This window comes from Monodelphis domestica, chromosome 5 (assembly GCF_027887165.1).
Source record: "Monodelphis domestica isolate mMonDom1 chromosome 5, mMonDom1.pri, whole genome shotgun sequence".
NCBI lineage: Eukaryota > Metazoa > Chordata > Mammalia > Didelphimorphia > Didelphidae > Monodelphis > Monodelphis domestica.
The window spans coordinates 314176612-314189968 of record NC_077231.1 but is presented as its reverse complement, the minus strand read 5'-3'; the positions used below and the strand labels follow the sequence as shown (position 1 = coordinate 314189968).

Sequence of the window (13357 nt, the reverse complement as noted above, 5' to 3'; positions counted from 1 at the left end):
CTTTGCACCCATCATGAACTTCCAGGAACCCCCGTTTCTCAGTCTGACCTCTCAAGTCCTTTAAATTGGACCTGGGCAACCCGCCTCTGTCAAGCTTCATCAGTGCAGGGTGGGTTGGATGAGATAGTGTACAAAGCTTACTGAGATCATGGAGGGGCCTCAGAGAACAACTAGAGCAAAATGCTCATGTTAGAGACAGGGAAAAAAGCCAGAGAGGGAAATGACTGTCCCAAGGCCACACAAGAAATAAGAAGTGAGATAGGATTTTATGGATGGGAAGCCTGCATTCCTTCCTTCCTTCCTTCCTTCCTTCCTTCCTTCCTTCCTTCCTTCCTTCCTTCCTTCCTTCCTTCCTTTCCTCCCTCTTTTCTTCCTTCCTTCTTTCCCTCCTTCCTTCCCTCCCTCTTTCCCTCCTTTCCTCCTTTCCTCCTTCCTTCCTTCCTTCCTTCCTTCCTTCCTTCCTTCCTTCCTTCCTTCCTTCCTTCCTTCCTTCCTTCCTTCCTTCCTTCCTCTCTCCTTCCCTCCTTCATTGCTTTTTTCTTTCTCTCCCTCCTTCCTTTCTCTTACCTTGTCTTTCTTCACTATTAACTTGTGACCAGCAAACATCACTTACATACCTATTAGGTTCTAAGCATATGAAATAATCCCTTGCTCTGGTGGGAATTTATATTCTACTAGGTGTGGGTAGTCCCCAACTTGGAGTCAGGAAGTTCTGGCTTCAAATCTGCCCTCACTCATTTACCAGCTGAGTGACCCAGGAAAGTTCACTTTATTTCTCTCTGCTTCAGGTAATGGAGGTTAATGATAGTACTGACGCCTGGGGGGTGTTGTCAGGTTCTCTGCACACCTGAAAGCTTTCTCTAAACTAGTGATGATGAGGCTGATGCTGCCACCCACACCAGCTCTCAGGAGAGTGCTGCGGGAGGGAGAAGGGCAGGCTGCATGGAGGAGGAGGTGGCCCCTGAGTCCCGGTACAATTCCAGGAACAGAGGACGACTGGGCTGCACACCCACTCACAGGAGTCTTTGAATTTGGGGACTAACCAATGACTCAACCTCACTGGAATGTCATGTAAGCAAAGGGACCTGTGGCGACAAAAAGGACGGCGAGATTTGGCTGGAGTCAAGAGTGGGGAGGGCCCTGAATGTCAGCCAGAGAGCCCGCCTCTTGTTGGAGGGTCAGGGAGAATGGTGGAGCAGACCTGAGCTTTAGGAAGGTGGCAGCCAGGTGGCGGATGCAGAAGAGTAGGATTCAGAGTGGACGTAGGGAAGAGGGCAGATGCCACTGCAAAGGGCAGACCAGCAAGCTTGGCTTTGATTCCTGGTCAAATGTAAGAATGCATAATATTAAAGGGATGGTTTGTCAGCCCTTAGAAAAGGAAGCAGCAGTCACCAAGAGCCAGACATGGCTTCATCCAGAGCATCCTCGTTTCCTCCTTTGACAGGGTCGCTGGACATTGGGAGAATAGCGTAGGCTGAATAAACTTAGCTTCCACCCAAATGGAACAGACTCATTTGGTCTTTGTGGACAAGACAGGGACGTTGGGGCTCAGTGGTCGCCCAGTGATGTAAATCTGGGCTCAGCTGAAAGACTCAACACAAAAATCATGACTAGGCTGAAGTCTGCTGGGAGAAAGATCTCTCTCTGGGGGAACGACGGTTCCGTCCTGTGCTATTAAATACTTTATCAGTGCCTTGGACGAAAGCATGGACGCCAGCTTTGGAGATAACAAAAACCCTGCCGGAGGAACATGTTTTATGACAAACTCAACATTCAAAACTGTTTGATGGGGGGAGCCGATTCTGAGAAGATCAGATTAACAAGGACTAAAGTTAGTTTCCACAACTGAATTTTAAAAGCCAGTGCCACCAATAGACTGGCAAAGATATGGCCGAAGCACTGGCACTGACATAGCGAATGAGTGTCCTGGGCACCTCGTTAGCAATAACTAGTTCAGAGAGGAAGTTAGCAGCTGGCATCATGGGCTGTTGCTCTCCTGGCTGCCTTGCTCTGTCTCTACCCTTTATGTCCTGCCCATTGGCTTCCTGCCAATGTTACTGAATTTGGGCTTCTTCCACCATGGGGTAGCGTCCATCATCTTCCTCCCTACCCTCCTGGTTCCATGTTGTGGTGATGCAGGGACGAGAGAGCTTGATGGGGCATAAGACCTGGACCTAAATCTCAGCTCTGACTTTGCCAGCTTTGTGACCTTGGATGTCTCTCCTTCCCAGAGCCTCAGTTTGCCCATGGGTGAAATGGGGTTCATATTGCATTTGCTTCCCACTTTGATGGAGTCCCCAAACTTTAAAGCATTACCAGAAAGTGAAAAATCAAACTTAGCAATCCAGATTGTGGGCAGCTGAGGACTTTGACTGGAGACAGAATAGCCAAGGATGCTTGTCCGAAAAGGGACTTGCTAAGGCCCAGGGAAAAGACCTTCCTTTGTTCTAGACTGATCCGACTTGCCAGAACTTCATATGGCTTTTCTTGAATCAGGTCAGGGGACATTTATTAAATACCTGCTGAATACTCGAGGCCATGTTAGAGGATGGAGATACAAAGATAAATGAGCTTCAGCTCACTCTGTAGGGCAGTTTACAGACAAATAGGAGGGGAAGAAGCAAATCTGTGCAATGAGGGCTTGATCCTCAGAGCAGGTACAATAGGTCCTGCTGGTCTGGGTCTAACGGGGAACTTTGGCTTCAGGCTACGAGTGATGGAGCCGCCACTGCCATGTAGGGACGAGGAGTCGGAAGGACTGATGGCAGAGTCTAGTTTAGAGTTCACCTAGAAAAGGACCAATATTGGGACCCTCTGGGGTGTGTGTGTGTGTGTGTGTGTGTACATGCACGTGCAGGCACTTTTCTCATTCCTCTAGGGAGGATAAATTAGCGTGGTGAGTGTGGTTTCTGCTGCCTGAACTCTTCACCTGGCTGCCGTGTGTCCCTGAACTCCTGGTGCCTGCTTCTCGTGTTTAATCTCCTCCAATCATAGGTGAGTGAATGCACGAAGTGGGAGGGACTGCGCAGTGACCTTATACATTTCCAGATGTCAGAGGAGCCACCCGGAGGTCCCCGAGCCACCAGAGCTGGGTCTGCTGAGGAGAAGGCTCTACTTTGTGTGGTGAGGCTCGTCTCCTACGTCTAGCACGGGAGTGTCGTGTGGCTGGAAGGCAGGTAATGGCTAGGCAATGGGGGTTAAGGGACTTGCCCAGGGTCACACGGCTAGGGACTGTCTGAGGGAGGCTAGATTTGAACCCAGGGTCTCCGATCTCTAGGTCTGATTCTCCAGCCACTGAGCCACCTGGCTGCCTCCTGCTATTTCATTTAATAGGGGAAAGAGGACTTTAGGTCCAAGCTTTAGATTCAAGTCTTGACCCAAATACCAATTCCATGATGGACACACATACAGCAAATAGCAAAGAAACTCATTTATCTAAGTCAGTAGCAAGAGAGAATTCATCGATTCTCAAGCTTGAAGAAGAGAGAGTGAGCTTCTCTCCTTGCCTGCTGTCTTCCTACAGCAGCGTACGGCACTGATCTCCATCAGTGAGGAGAGAGTCCCACACCAAAGAGCTTTGGGGTCTGGGGCTTCACGAGCAGAGGAGCAGCTCCTCGATGGGTGACACCACACACAGACTGGTGAAGGGGGGCCACAAAGGGTCGAGAAGTCCACCCTCACTCTGGCTTTGCAGGAACACTTTGTCCCAACTGCTTTCCCCTCGAGCGTCTTCTCCTCAAGGACCTTGGTCCGGGGTGGGATGTTTGCGTGCCTTTGTCCTGGCTCCAATCTCTCCGTCAATATTCCTTGGGAGCTCGTCAACATCAACTGGTTGGTGGATATCCAGGAAATAAGAAGAGGGCAGTCAGCGTTGGGAGAGCCCAATGGAGAGGGGTTTGTCATAGTAATAGAAAGCCAGAGGCTCAGAGTCCCTCCTTGAATTCTTATCTGGGTGCCAGTATAAGTGGAGGGTCTGTGTTTACAATAGGAGAACTCAAAGATGGTGGGTGCTCTCTGATGAGTTCATTAAAATGAGGTATGATGTGATAGTTGATGGAGGAAGGTCATGCCGTTTGGGGGAAATACTCTCTGATTTTGGTGTCTACCTCTATATTGGTAGATGGAAAGCAGTAACGGTCAGTCCCCAGCTAGATTGGAGTTTAAGGTGGGGAGAGAGAGAGAGGAAGAGAGAGGAGAGAGAGAGAGAGAGAGAGAGAGAGAGAGAGAGAGAGAGAGAGAGAGAGAGAGAGAGAGAGAGAGAGAGAGAGAGAAGGGGCTACTAACATGATGTCAGAGTTGGAAGGGCCCTTTAGAGATCAGTGCTCTCATTTTACAGATGGGGAAACTGAGGTGCAAAGAGGGAAAAGGACTTAGGATTAGAGGTTTAGAACTGGACAGAATTTTGGAGGACAATAGTCCCCTTCATTTTATAGATGAACAAAATTAATTCCATCATTTAGAAAACTCACTCAAGACCACACTGGTAAGTAAGACATACAGGATCTGAACCCAGGTTCTTTGGCTCCAAAGCCAATATTCTTTTCCTTTGCTCCATAATATAGTAACCTTGGAATCTTTCTGTCCCCTCTCCTACTTCATCCATTCCTGCTTATTAAAAAAACCCCGACAACATTAACCTTCCATCCTAGAATCGATATTGAGTATTGGTTCCAAGGCAGAAGAGAGATAAGGGCTAGGCAATGGGGGTTAAGGGACAGGGACGTACCTTGGGACATATAGCTAGGAAGTGTCTTGGGACATATAGCTAGGAAGTGTCTGAAGTCACATGTGAACCCAGGACTTCCGACCTATATACCTGGCTCTCAGTCTACTGAACCATCTAGCTGCCCCCTATTTATTTTTTATTTAAATATATTCCTACTTCTTTATTTCTAGCTATTTTTTGGATGTCCATACTTATCTGGCTTAAAGATTTTTAAAGCATCATGTAGGTAGGAAGAAGCAATGATATCAAATGAAAAGAGTGACCCTAGACTGGGGGGGGGGGTCAGAGGATGTGAGCAGGAATCCCAGCTCTGACTTTTGAGTGTCTAAGTGACCTTGATCAAGTCCCTTCCCCTCTGTGGCCTCAGTTTCCTCATCTGTAAAACAAAGGGTCTGAACTAGATGATTTCTGAAGTCCCTTCCAACCATGAGGATTTATTAAAACTTTCCTCTGTGCAAGGCACTGTGTTCCAAATCCCATGATCCCTAAGAGATTTGTGTTCTTGGATGGGGAAAAAGATTCCTGACATGCTCATGTTCCCTTTATAAAACTGCCCAGCATTTCTAATCCAACGGATTTATGGTCCTCCCAAATCCCAACAGGAAAGGAGGTCGCTAAGTCTTTTGTCTGCCCTCTTGTCAGGGCTGATTGGGAAATGGGTGACTCCATACCTAAATCCCTGCATTAGTGGGTGCGGCCAGTACTATTGTGGTGCTGACAGACTCAGCGGAGACAGGAGCTTTAGCTAGCTGGCCTGAGCAGCCTGCGGCATCAGCCTGTTCATTCACAGAATTCCCCATCTCAGAGTGCCGGGGCTGACCCGGGCAGCATTTCCTTTACCCCTTATGTGGGCAAGGACCCCCTCTAAGACAGGCCCGCTGAGGACCTTCCAGCCCTTGTTGGGTGACTTCCAGAGAGGAGAAGCTTCCTCCCTGCAGGCCATCTCGTCCCAGCCAGGCCAGCTGGAGCTGGCACATTATCCATCCATGGAGCCGAGCTCCGCCGCTTTGGTTTCTACCCATCACTCCTAACTCTTCCCTCTGGGGTCGAGGAGACCATGTCCCATAACAGCATTCCTCCAATTCTTCCTGGAGCACTTTGGACGTCTCCTTTGGTCCATCCCACTCTACCCAATCCCAATGCTTGAAGCCAGCCTGCTCTTCCTCCCCTTCTTTCATCCGATCCTTCTGTAGCAGGATCTCAAGGCACCATCTTGGTTGCTTTCCCCTGGGCACTTGGCTTTATCAATGGCCCACCTAAAATGGTACCTGTGGAACTTGACTGGACAAACGGATCTCGTGGCTCTTGTAATGGCACCTAAGGAGGCATCTCATGCCCCACCCCTGGCTGTTCTGTCATGCGGCTGATTCATATTTAGCTCGTAGTCCACTGAACCGCCCCCAGACCAGCTAGCACCTGCTCACACTTCTCCTGTTTTATGAAGTTGATTTTTTGAACCCGAGCGTAAGATTTGACATTTATCCTTAATAAATGTTCTCGCTCATTCATTTGGCAAATATTTGAGTGCAGAGGACCGTGCCAGGCGGCATGTCGAGGTATACCGTAAGAGTCTTGCCTTTCCAAAGTCAATACATGCAGGGCAGCAGAGACAGTGATGGGGGACTGTCCGATTTTCGATGGAGAACGGTCGCTCTGTCAACTGTATCTTGTTCTTTAATAATGAGGGTGCTTTTCTCTGGCACACGGAGTGCATCAGAGATAAGCCCCCAGATTTCACCTCATTTTGAGGATGGCTGCAGTTATGATTTCACTTTGTTCCCCCAGAGGCGGGGGTGTGCTGGAAAAGATTCCCATTCCCTCCCCGAGCTCTGCCTCTGACATGATGTTTTCCAGGACAAAAGGATAGGACGAGCTATTTTGTTGTTCCTTCTTTGATTGGAAACAGGTTCCAGGGTGCTCTTTCTACATGAGCAGTTCCCATGGCCTGGAGGATGAGCTCTTTCAATAAACAAGAGGCAATTTCAAAGCCTGAGTAGAATTTTTTGGGGGGGGGGGGCTGAACTTATAATTTTATCAGGAGGATTCCTGGCATGGACAATGCCTTTCCCTCCACAAATCAACAATTTAGCTCTAACTTGGAGCCTCAGGAAGACTCGAATGGACTGAAAACTTTTCTTGGAAGCTGAAAATCTGATCATGGAATTCTCAGAATCCCAGAAACAGAATTTTCCAATTGGAAGGACCTCCATGGTTATCTAGTCTTACCCACACACGCAAGGATTCCAACCACAACATACCCAACAAATGGTCATCTCGGTCCCAACTGGAGACCTTTGGGAAGGGGAACCTCAAATTTCAAGGCATCCCCATCCACCTGGGGAGAGCCAAAAGCAATGAAACAACGTAGAGAACCATTCATTGAGGATGGCGAAAGAAAATGTGGTACAGAAATCTAATGGAACACTACATACCATAAGAAAAGATGGGTACGGCAAATTCAGCCACAAGGGAAGACTTTAAACGCATGGAAAGATACAGAAGGAAGGAAGCAGGACCAGGAGAAAAGTCTGCAGAGTGACTACAGCACCATAAAGCACCAACAGGGCTGAGAGTGTAAAAACCCATCTTGGTTCCAGAGTCCCAGACCTCAGTGGAGGGCTGGGGGGCCCCTTGGGGTGGAATTTTGGGTTGGGTTGGTCTTGCTGATTTGTCCTCTCTTGTGGAGGCTCCTGGGGTGGGAATGTAAATCCAGAAGTGAGAAAGAAAAAAGGATATCTAAGTGGGAGGAAGATGGGACCACCCGCCCATGATCTGCTGAGAACGAAGCGGTGCCTAGCCAGAACTGGACCTTTCCGGGGGAGGAACCTCCAACCACATGGAAGGCGTCTGCTTCCATCAGTGTGCTCTTCCCCCTCCCAGGACAGCACAAGGTTCCGGCAAAGGAGTCTTCGATACGTAGCCACGGCGGATAGGAAGAAGCAAGAAGGAAACCAATTCAAGAGTCTTTAATAGTCATATATTTTGGAAAGCAGTTTAAAAAACACTTGAAAATACCATCTAAGGTCACTGTCACTTGTACAAGGTTTCACCTTATATTGCTTGGCCATTTTTACATATAAATTATTGCTCACTAGCGTTCATAAATATGCAACACTACTCTATGTACAGAGCCCACAGGCGGGGAGAGGAAGGAAAACACTGTCACGGGGGATTCTGGTAAATCAACCAACAGTTTCATACCTACCAGTGCTTCGGAGAGTGGATAACTACTGACCGTAGTCCCTGAGAAGTGCGGTAGACATCCCTGATTGGGGAGTTTCTATCTTGCTAGCCTTAATGCGAGTTGACAACGTTAATGGCGGTCCCAATTAAAGGTACCCCTGAGGTAAGAGTTCTTGCCTTGGGGTCGTGGATTTCTTCTTGGTACATCAACAGTGTAATCCGAATGCAATAAATAGACTATGCAAATAAATATTATTCTCTGCTAAAAAAAAAGGTTAAGTATATACAGCTTGGTTTTAAACAGTAGTACATTTTTTTCTTGCTTTTTGGCAATTTTTTAAACTTTTTTTTTTGGCCACTGGTTTTAAGCACACTATGCTCACCGGCTAAATGTGAGCTGAAATTCTAAGGACATGTTGTAGAAGCATCTAAAGTTGGTATAGAAAGCCTTCCCAGACAATGGCACAGGACCCTGGGGGTTTTGCCCAATTCTCTTTGAACACTTTAGCCAATTTCCTCCCCCCTGTGTGTGTGTGTGTGTCTGTCTCTGTCGGTCTGTCTGTCTGTCTGTCTGTGTGTCTGTCTCTCTCTGTCTGTGTGTGTGTGTGTGTCTGTCTGTGTGTCTCTGTCTGTCTGTCTGTGAATCTGTCTCTCTCTGTCTCTTTGTCTCTGTCTCTCTGTCTGTGTGTGTGCGTGTCTGTCTGTCTCTGTCTGTCTGTCTGTCTGTGTCTGTCTGTCTGTGTGTCTGTCTCTCTCTCTGTCTCTTTGTCTCTGTCTCTCTGTCTATGTGTGTGTGTGCGTGTCTGTCTGTCTGTGTGTGCGTGTCTGTCTGTCTCTGTCTGTCTGTCTGTCTCTCTGTGTGTCTGTCTCTCTGTCTCTTTGTCTCTGTCTGTGTGTGTGTGCGTGTCTGTCTGTCTCTGTCTGTCTGTCTGTGTGTCTGTCTCTCTCTCTGTCTCTATGTCTCTGTCTGTCTGTGTGTGTGTGTGCGTGTCTGTCTGTCTCTCTTTCTCACACACATTTGATCTGTTGTGTGATTTCAAAAGATCAAGGCTGGCAACTGACAGCATTTGGCGACAAGTCCAATGGTAGCCAATGGATGGACGTGTTCTCACATCTGGTAACGCGGGCAGACACTCTGAGCCTGCACAGCTCTCCTTCCACGCACCATGCACTTTTGAACCAAGCATCAGTGCAAGGTAGGTCATAGTCTCCGTCTGCAGCTGAATGTGGCTCTTCCTGCTTATGCTGTCCCGCGTAAGATTACCCAGAACCATGGCATGATATTTAGCCTTGAGAATACAATGTTCCCAGAAGTCATCCCTAGAAGTGTTTGGCGACCACAGCCCAGCAAAGAGTAACTCAAAATATTGTCGCATCTTTGGGCTACCTATGAAGAGAAGGAAGCGCTTGGACGTTGTTGCTTCCTCACGGAGGTCCGTGCTTGGTGCCCTGTGCTGGACTCACACCCGGCGCAGGCCTGATTCACCGGAATGCCAGGGAATCCAGGGACACAAGAGTGGTAGCAGTTCTACCCAAAGGGGCAAGGTCCATGGGGAAGGCGCACGTTCTAGCTGGTAGAGATCCCCTGCGAAGTAGGAATTATTTTGTGGAATTGCAGAAGACTCTAGAGCCTCAGATCTTGGTCATAATTCCCACCCAGGTGAGGAATCCCTTCTGTATTACTTGAAGCCTTAATGGGAGCTCACTAGGGCTCAGGAGCAACCTTCTTCCCTGAAACGCGAGAACCTCACCAGTGGAAGGACCTCAGAGGCCAACAAGCCGGACACCTTCATTTTAGAGGCGAGAGGGCTGAGACCCAACGGAGAGTGCGACTCACTCAGAATGGAGAATTCGGGGATTGTTGGATGGCTCGAAGTTTTAGAATGTTCTGGGATGTTGCATTGGACTTATTATAGTTCTTGGCATGTCTCCATTATCCAAAAGGTTCTACGGACCTTTTTAGTCCCTTTAGGTTTGAAGTAAATATCGGGAAGTCTTGGGAGATGCTGAAATCTGGAGGGCAGAAGGGAGAAACAACTTCTGACGTCTGTGCTCCGTCCTCATAGTCCCGGGTCTTGAGAGAGGAGGGCCATGACAAAGTGAAGGGCACGGCCGGTCCTCCAGCCAGTCACCTCTTCCCACTGACCATGATGCCTTGTCCCGCTCCACTCCGCGGAGGTGCAGGTGTCGGTGCTCAAAAAAGGTATTTCCAGAAGATCTCAGCACGCTTGGAGTTGGCCACGATGCCACATCTCAGTGGCTTAGTTTTCCATGAAAATTGTGTGGTCAACAATCATGATGGCTGAAGCAGATTTAGCCTATTTCTACTTTAAATTGCCAAAATGTTAAAAAAAAATATGGGCTTCGCCTGGCTTCCAAAGGCCAGTTAAAATGCTCTCTGCCCTTGCTGACTTCCTGCCACAGAAATCCAAAGCGTCCCAGATGTTGCCTACGGTAAGTCCCGTTTCCTAGAGGAAAATGGAGGCGGCGTTGGCTGGCACCAACAAGAGTCCGTTCTTCTCGACCGTGTGCTATAAAATGGCACCATATGCTGGTCTCCGGGGTATCCCCCACACAGCGCCAGGCCTGGGAGCACACCTCGACGCCTTAGAGAATGGGCCACCCCGTCTCCCATCTCTGACTCTGAATGATTTCAGACAACGATGAAGCTTTCTCTGCCAGCACGAATCCATTCTCTTCCAGACCCAGCAATACTTTCCCCACATATTTCCTTGAATGGATCTCTCTCATATATTACATACAACCCATGCTATAGAACTTACTGCATGTGTCTATACATACATGTACACACATGGGCATATACATGGGTGGGTCTATGTATACACCCACACATGTGTGTATGTACACACACAGTATTTATTTGCTGAGCTCCAGGAAACAGCGTTATCATTAGCTTGTCTAGAAATATGGCGGATGGTTCTGGCGAGGAAGATGAACAGGATTTTGATGAATCTAAAGCAAAGTGCTGCATAAGGGTGCACAGATTGTGAGAAGGAAGAGTCTGAAAGCTTCGTAGGACTGAGACACAAATAGCCAAAGGAGCTGTGATCTCAGCATGGGAAGCTCCCAGGGCGGCAATGCCCTCCAAGGACGCGATTTACAATCTGTCTCTGTAGATAAGGCCCAGGAAATTAGGTGAGGCACATAGAGGCTAAATGACTCGCTTGGGGTTGTGAAATGGCAGAATTTGAACCCGGTTCCTCCTGATACTAACCCAGCACTATATCCACCCATCATTTGATTTGGATTGATTGATACAATTCAGGGAAACTGAACCAACAGTATATAAAATGGTGCCCTCTTCCAAGCTGCTATAGGAATTGTAGAAATTAAAAATAAAGTGAGTTGGAGCCACCTGGAGCTTTGATCAAATCAAGATAAATGAGAGCGAGACCCTGCTTGGACCGGGAGATCGGGTCAGCGGTCCGTGATGGCTTTTCCCATTCTGAGATCCCGAGTTTTCAATATTCCGGGCAGAGCTATGGCCCTCTAACATGACACCCGGGGCCATGTGGATTTCCCTTTCCACTCAGCCTCACCTCCCCGGACTAAAATCACAGGCACAGCCGTGGCGGGAAGAGCTCAGCTCTCCTTGGTCCTTGCACCGTTCTGGGAGGAAGCAGCAATGCCTCTTGCAGAAAAGGCCTCCCTGGCCCGCAGGACAAGCCCCCAGGCCTTCCTTGCTCCATCACAAATGGGGGCTGGGCTTCATTTAGATGGGAGAACCAAATCCTCAGAAATGATCTGCAGCTCCCGGCTTTTCTCTTTTCTCTTTTAAGGCAATCATTAACAATGCTGCCCTTATGGGAAATGCAATTGGGCATAATTTGCCTAATTGGTCCAAATAATTTTCATTAAATTAGCCAGCTGTGCAGAAAATCATTTCATCTCTAAGTGTGGATCTTTCCGTGATCACGGATTTCTAAAAAGAGGCTGTCTGCAAACGCAGGCTGCAGGAGGAGGCAGGAGGGCTGCCGCTCCTCTTCCCGTTTCCCTGAACGCTCCTGTGGCTTCACTGCCATGCTCGGGAGAGGCTGCCACAGAGTCAGAAAAGGGACGAACGGTGGGCTTTTTTTTCAAGGTCTTGGAAAAAGCCATTTTGGGGGGCCCGACTCGGGGATAGCCTTCTGGGGTGGGGATTCTGGGCACACGCACATCTGGTCTGGGACGTCTGCTCTTCGCCCGGAGCCCTGGCAGGAGAAGGCTTCTGCCCAGCTGGGACGCGTCAGGGACGGGACCGAAGCCGGGTCTTCCTGACTCTGACCCAGGCTTCTCCCGAGCACCTCGGCGATAGCCTCTGAGAAGGGCATCCCGGGGTGTCTGGAAATGTCCATCCCTGCCCGTCTTCTTTGCTTTCTGGTTGAAATGTTTGGTCCCAACACAGCATGGCATACAATGACTCGAACACTGGCACACAAAAGGAAAGTGAAAAGCTTATGGGACCAGAGAGGCTAGGCAGGAGGGAGGAGGCTGTTTCCCCAGCGGCAGCTCCCCAAGGAAGCCCCGGGGCCATCTTTCTCTTCGAGGGCTGCCCTGGGCTCCTCCTCTGGCTGCCTGACTTCCCACAGGCGTCTTGGGAGTGACTGATAAAACTCAGCAAATCCATTTTCAGGAGGAAAGCTACATGCTTGGCATCGACATTCCCTCGATGCAAAGTGCCGCCATCCCCAGGTGCGCCGCCAGGCTGCCATGCGCTCACGCCCGCGGCTCGATCCGGTGGGAAAGTTCAAACAGCACCTGCTGGTTGTCGATGACGTGCAGGTGGTGCACGTAGGATCTGAGCTCCTGGTGCTCTTTTGGAGACACGTCGCCCCCTAATCTCGGGAAGATGGAGGAGGGAAAAGGAAGGAAGGACACGTCAGTATCTTTGGAAACCTCTTTGGGGGATGGCGAAAAGCTTAGACTACAGGCTCATTTTTGAGCCAAGAAGGTGTTCAGGCATCTAACTCTCTCATTTTACACTTGAGAAAACTGAGGCAGCTGAGGGGAAACGACTTACCCAGGGTCACAGAGCCAGCCTGAGACAGGATTTAACCTCAGATATTCCTGTCTCCAAGCCCCACATTCTCTCTACTATGCTATTTGCAGGCAGATGTGACCTCAGATCAGAAAGACTCTCTTTCCCTTAAGTGGGGAACTACTACCTCAGCTCAGAGAGGAAGGTGGTTTAAGGTGACCCAGTTGGGCCAAAAGAGGGGAGGAAGAGGAATGGTGATGCTATACAGAGGGAGGGAAGGCTCCTGAACTCAAGGCTTGGAGTACCCCCATTCCTGTTCTGTGATCATTCACACACACACACAAACATACATATGTGTATCTATACATGTCATGCTGTTACTATATTGACATGCAATTAAATACAGAAAATATAATAATATGTTACTATATAACTGCATAATTATTCTATGTGTGTGTGTGTCTAAATAT

The 13357-nt window shown here is 48.8% G+C and overlaps 1 protein-coding gene across 1 annotated transcript in view; it reads right to left on the bottom strand.

Annotated features, from left to right (window-relative positions):
- Positions 1-7677: 7677 nt before the first annotated feature.
- RAPGEF5 (Rap guanine nucleotide exchange factor 5) overlaps positions 7678-13357 on the bottom strand; it is a 247107-nt gene continuing 241427 nt past the window's right edge. Inside the window, exon 26 of the mRNA XM_056800508.1 lies at positions 7678-12744. Within this exon, the coding sequence (XP_056656486.1) occupies positions 12626-12744 (119 nt within the window). The 3' untranslated portion in view covers positions 7678-12625. The remainder of the gene's footprint in view (positions 12745-13357) is intronic.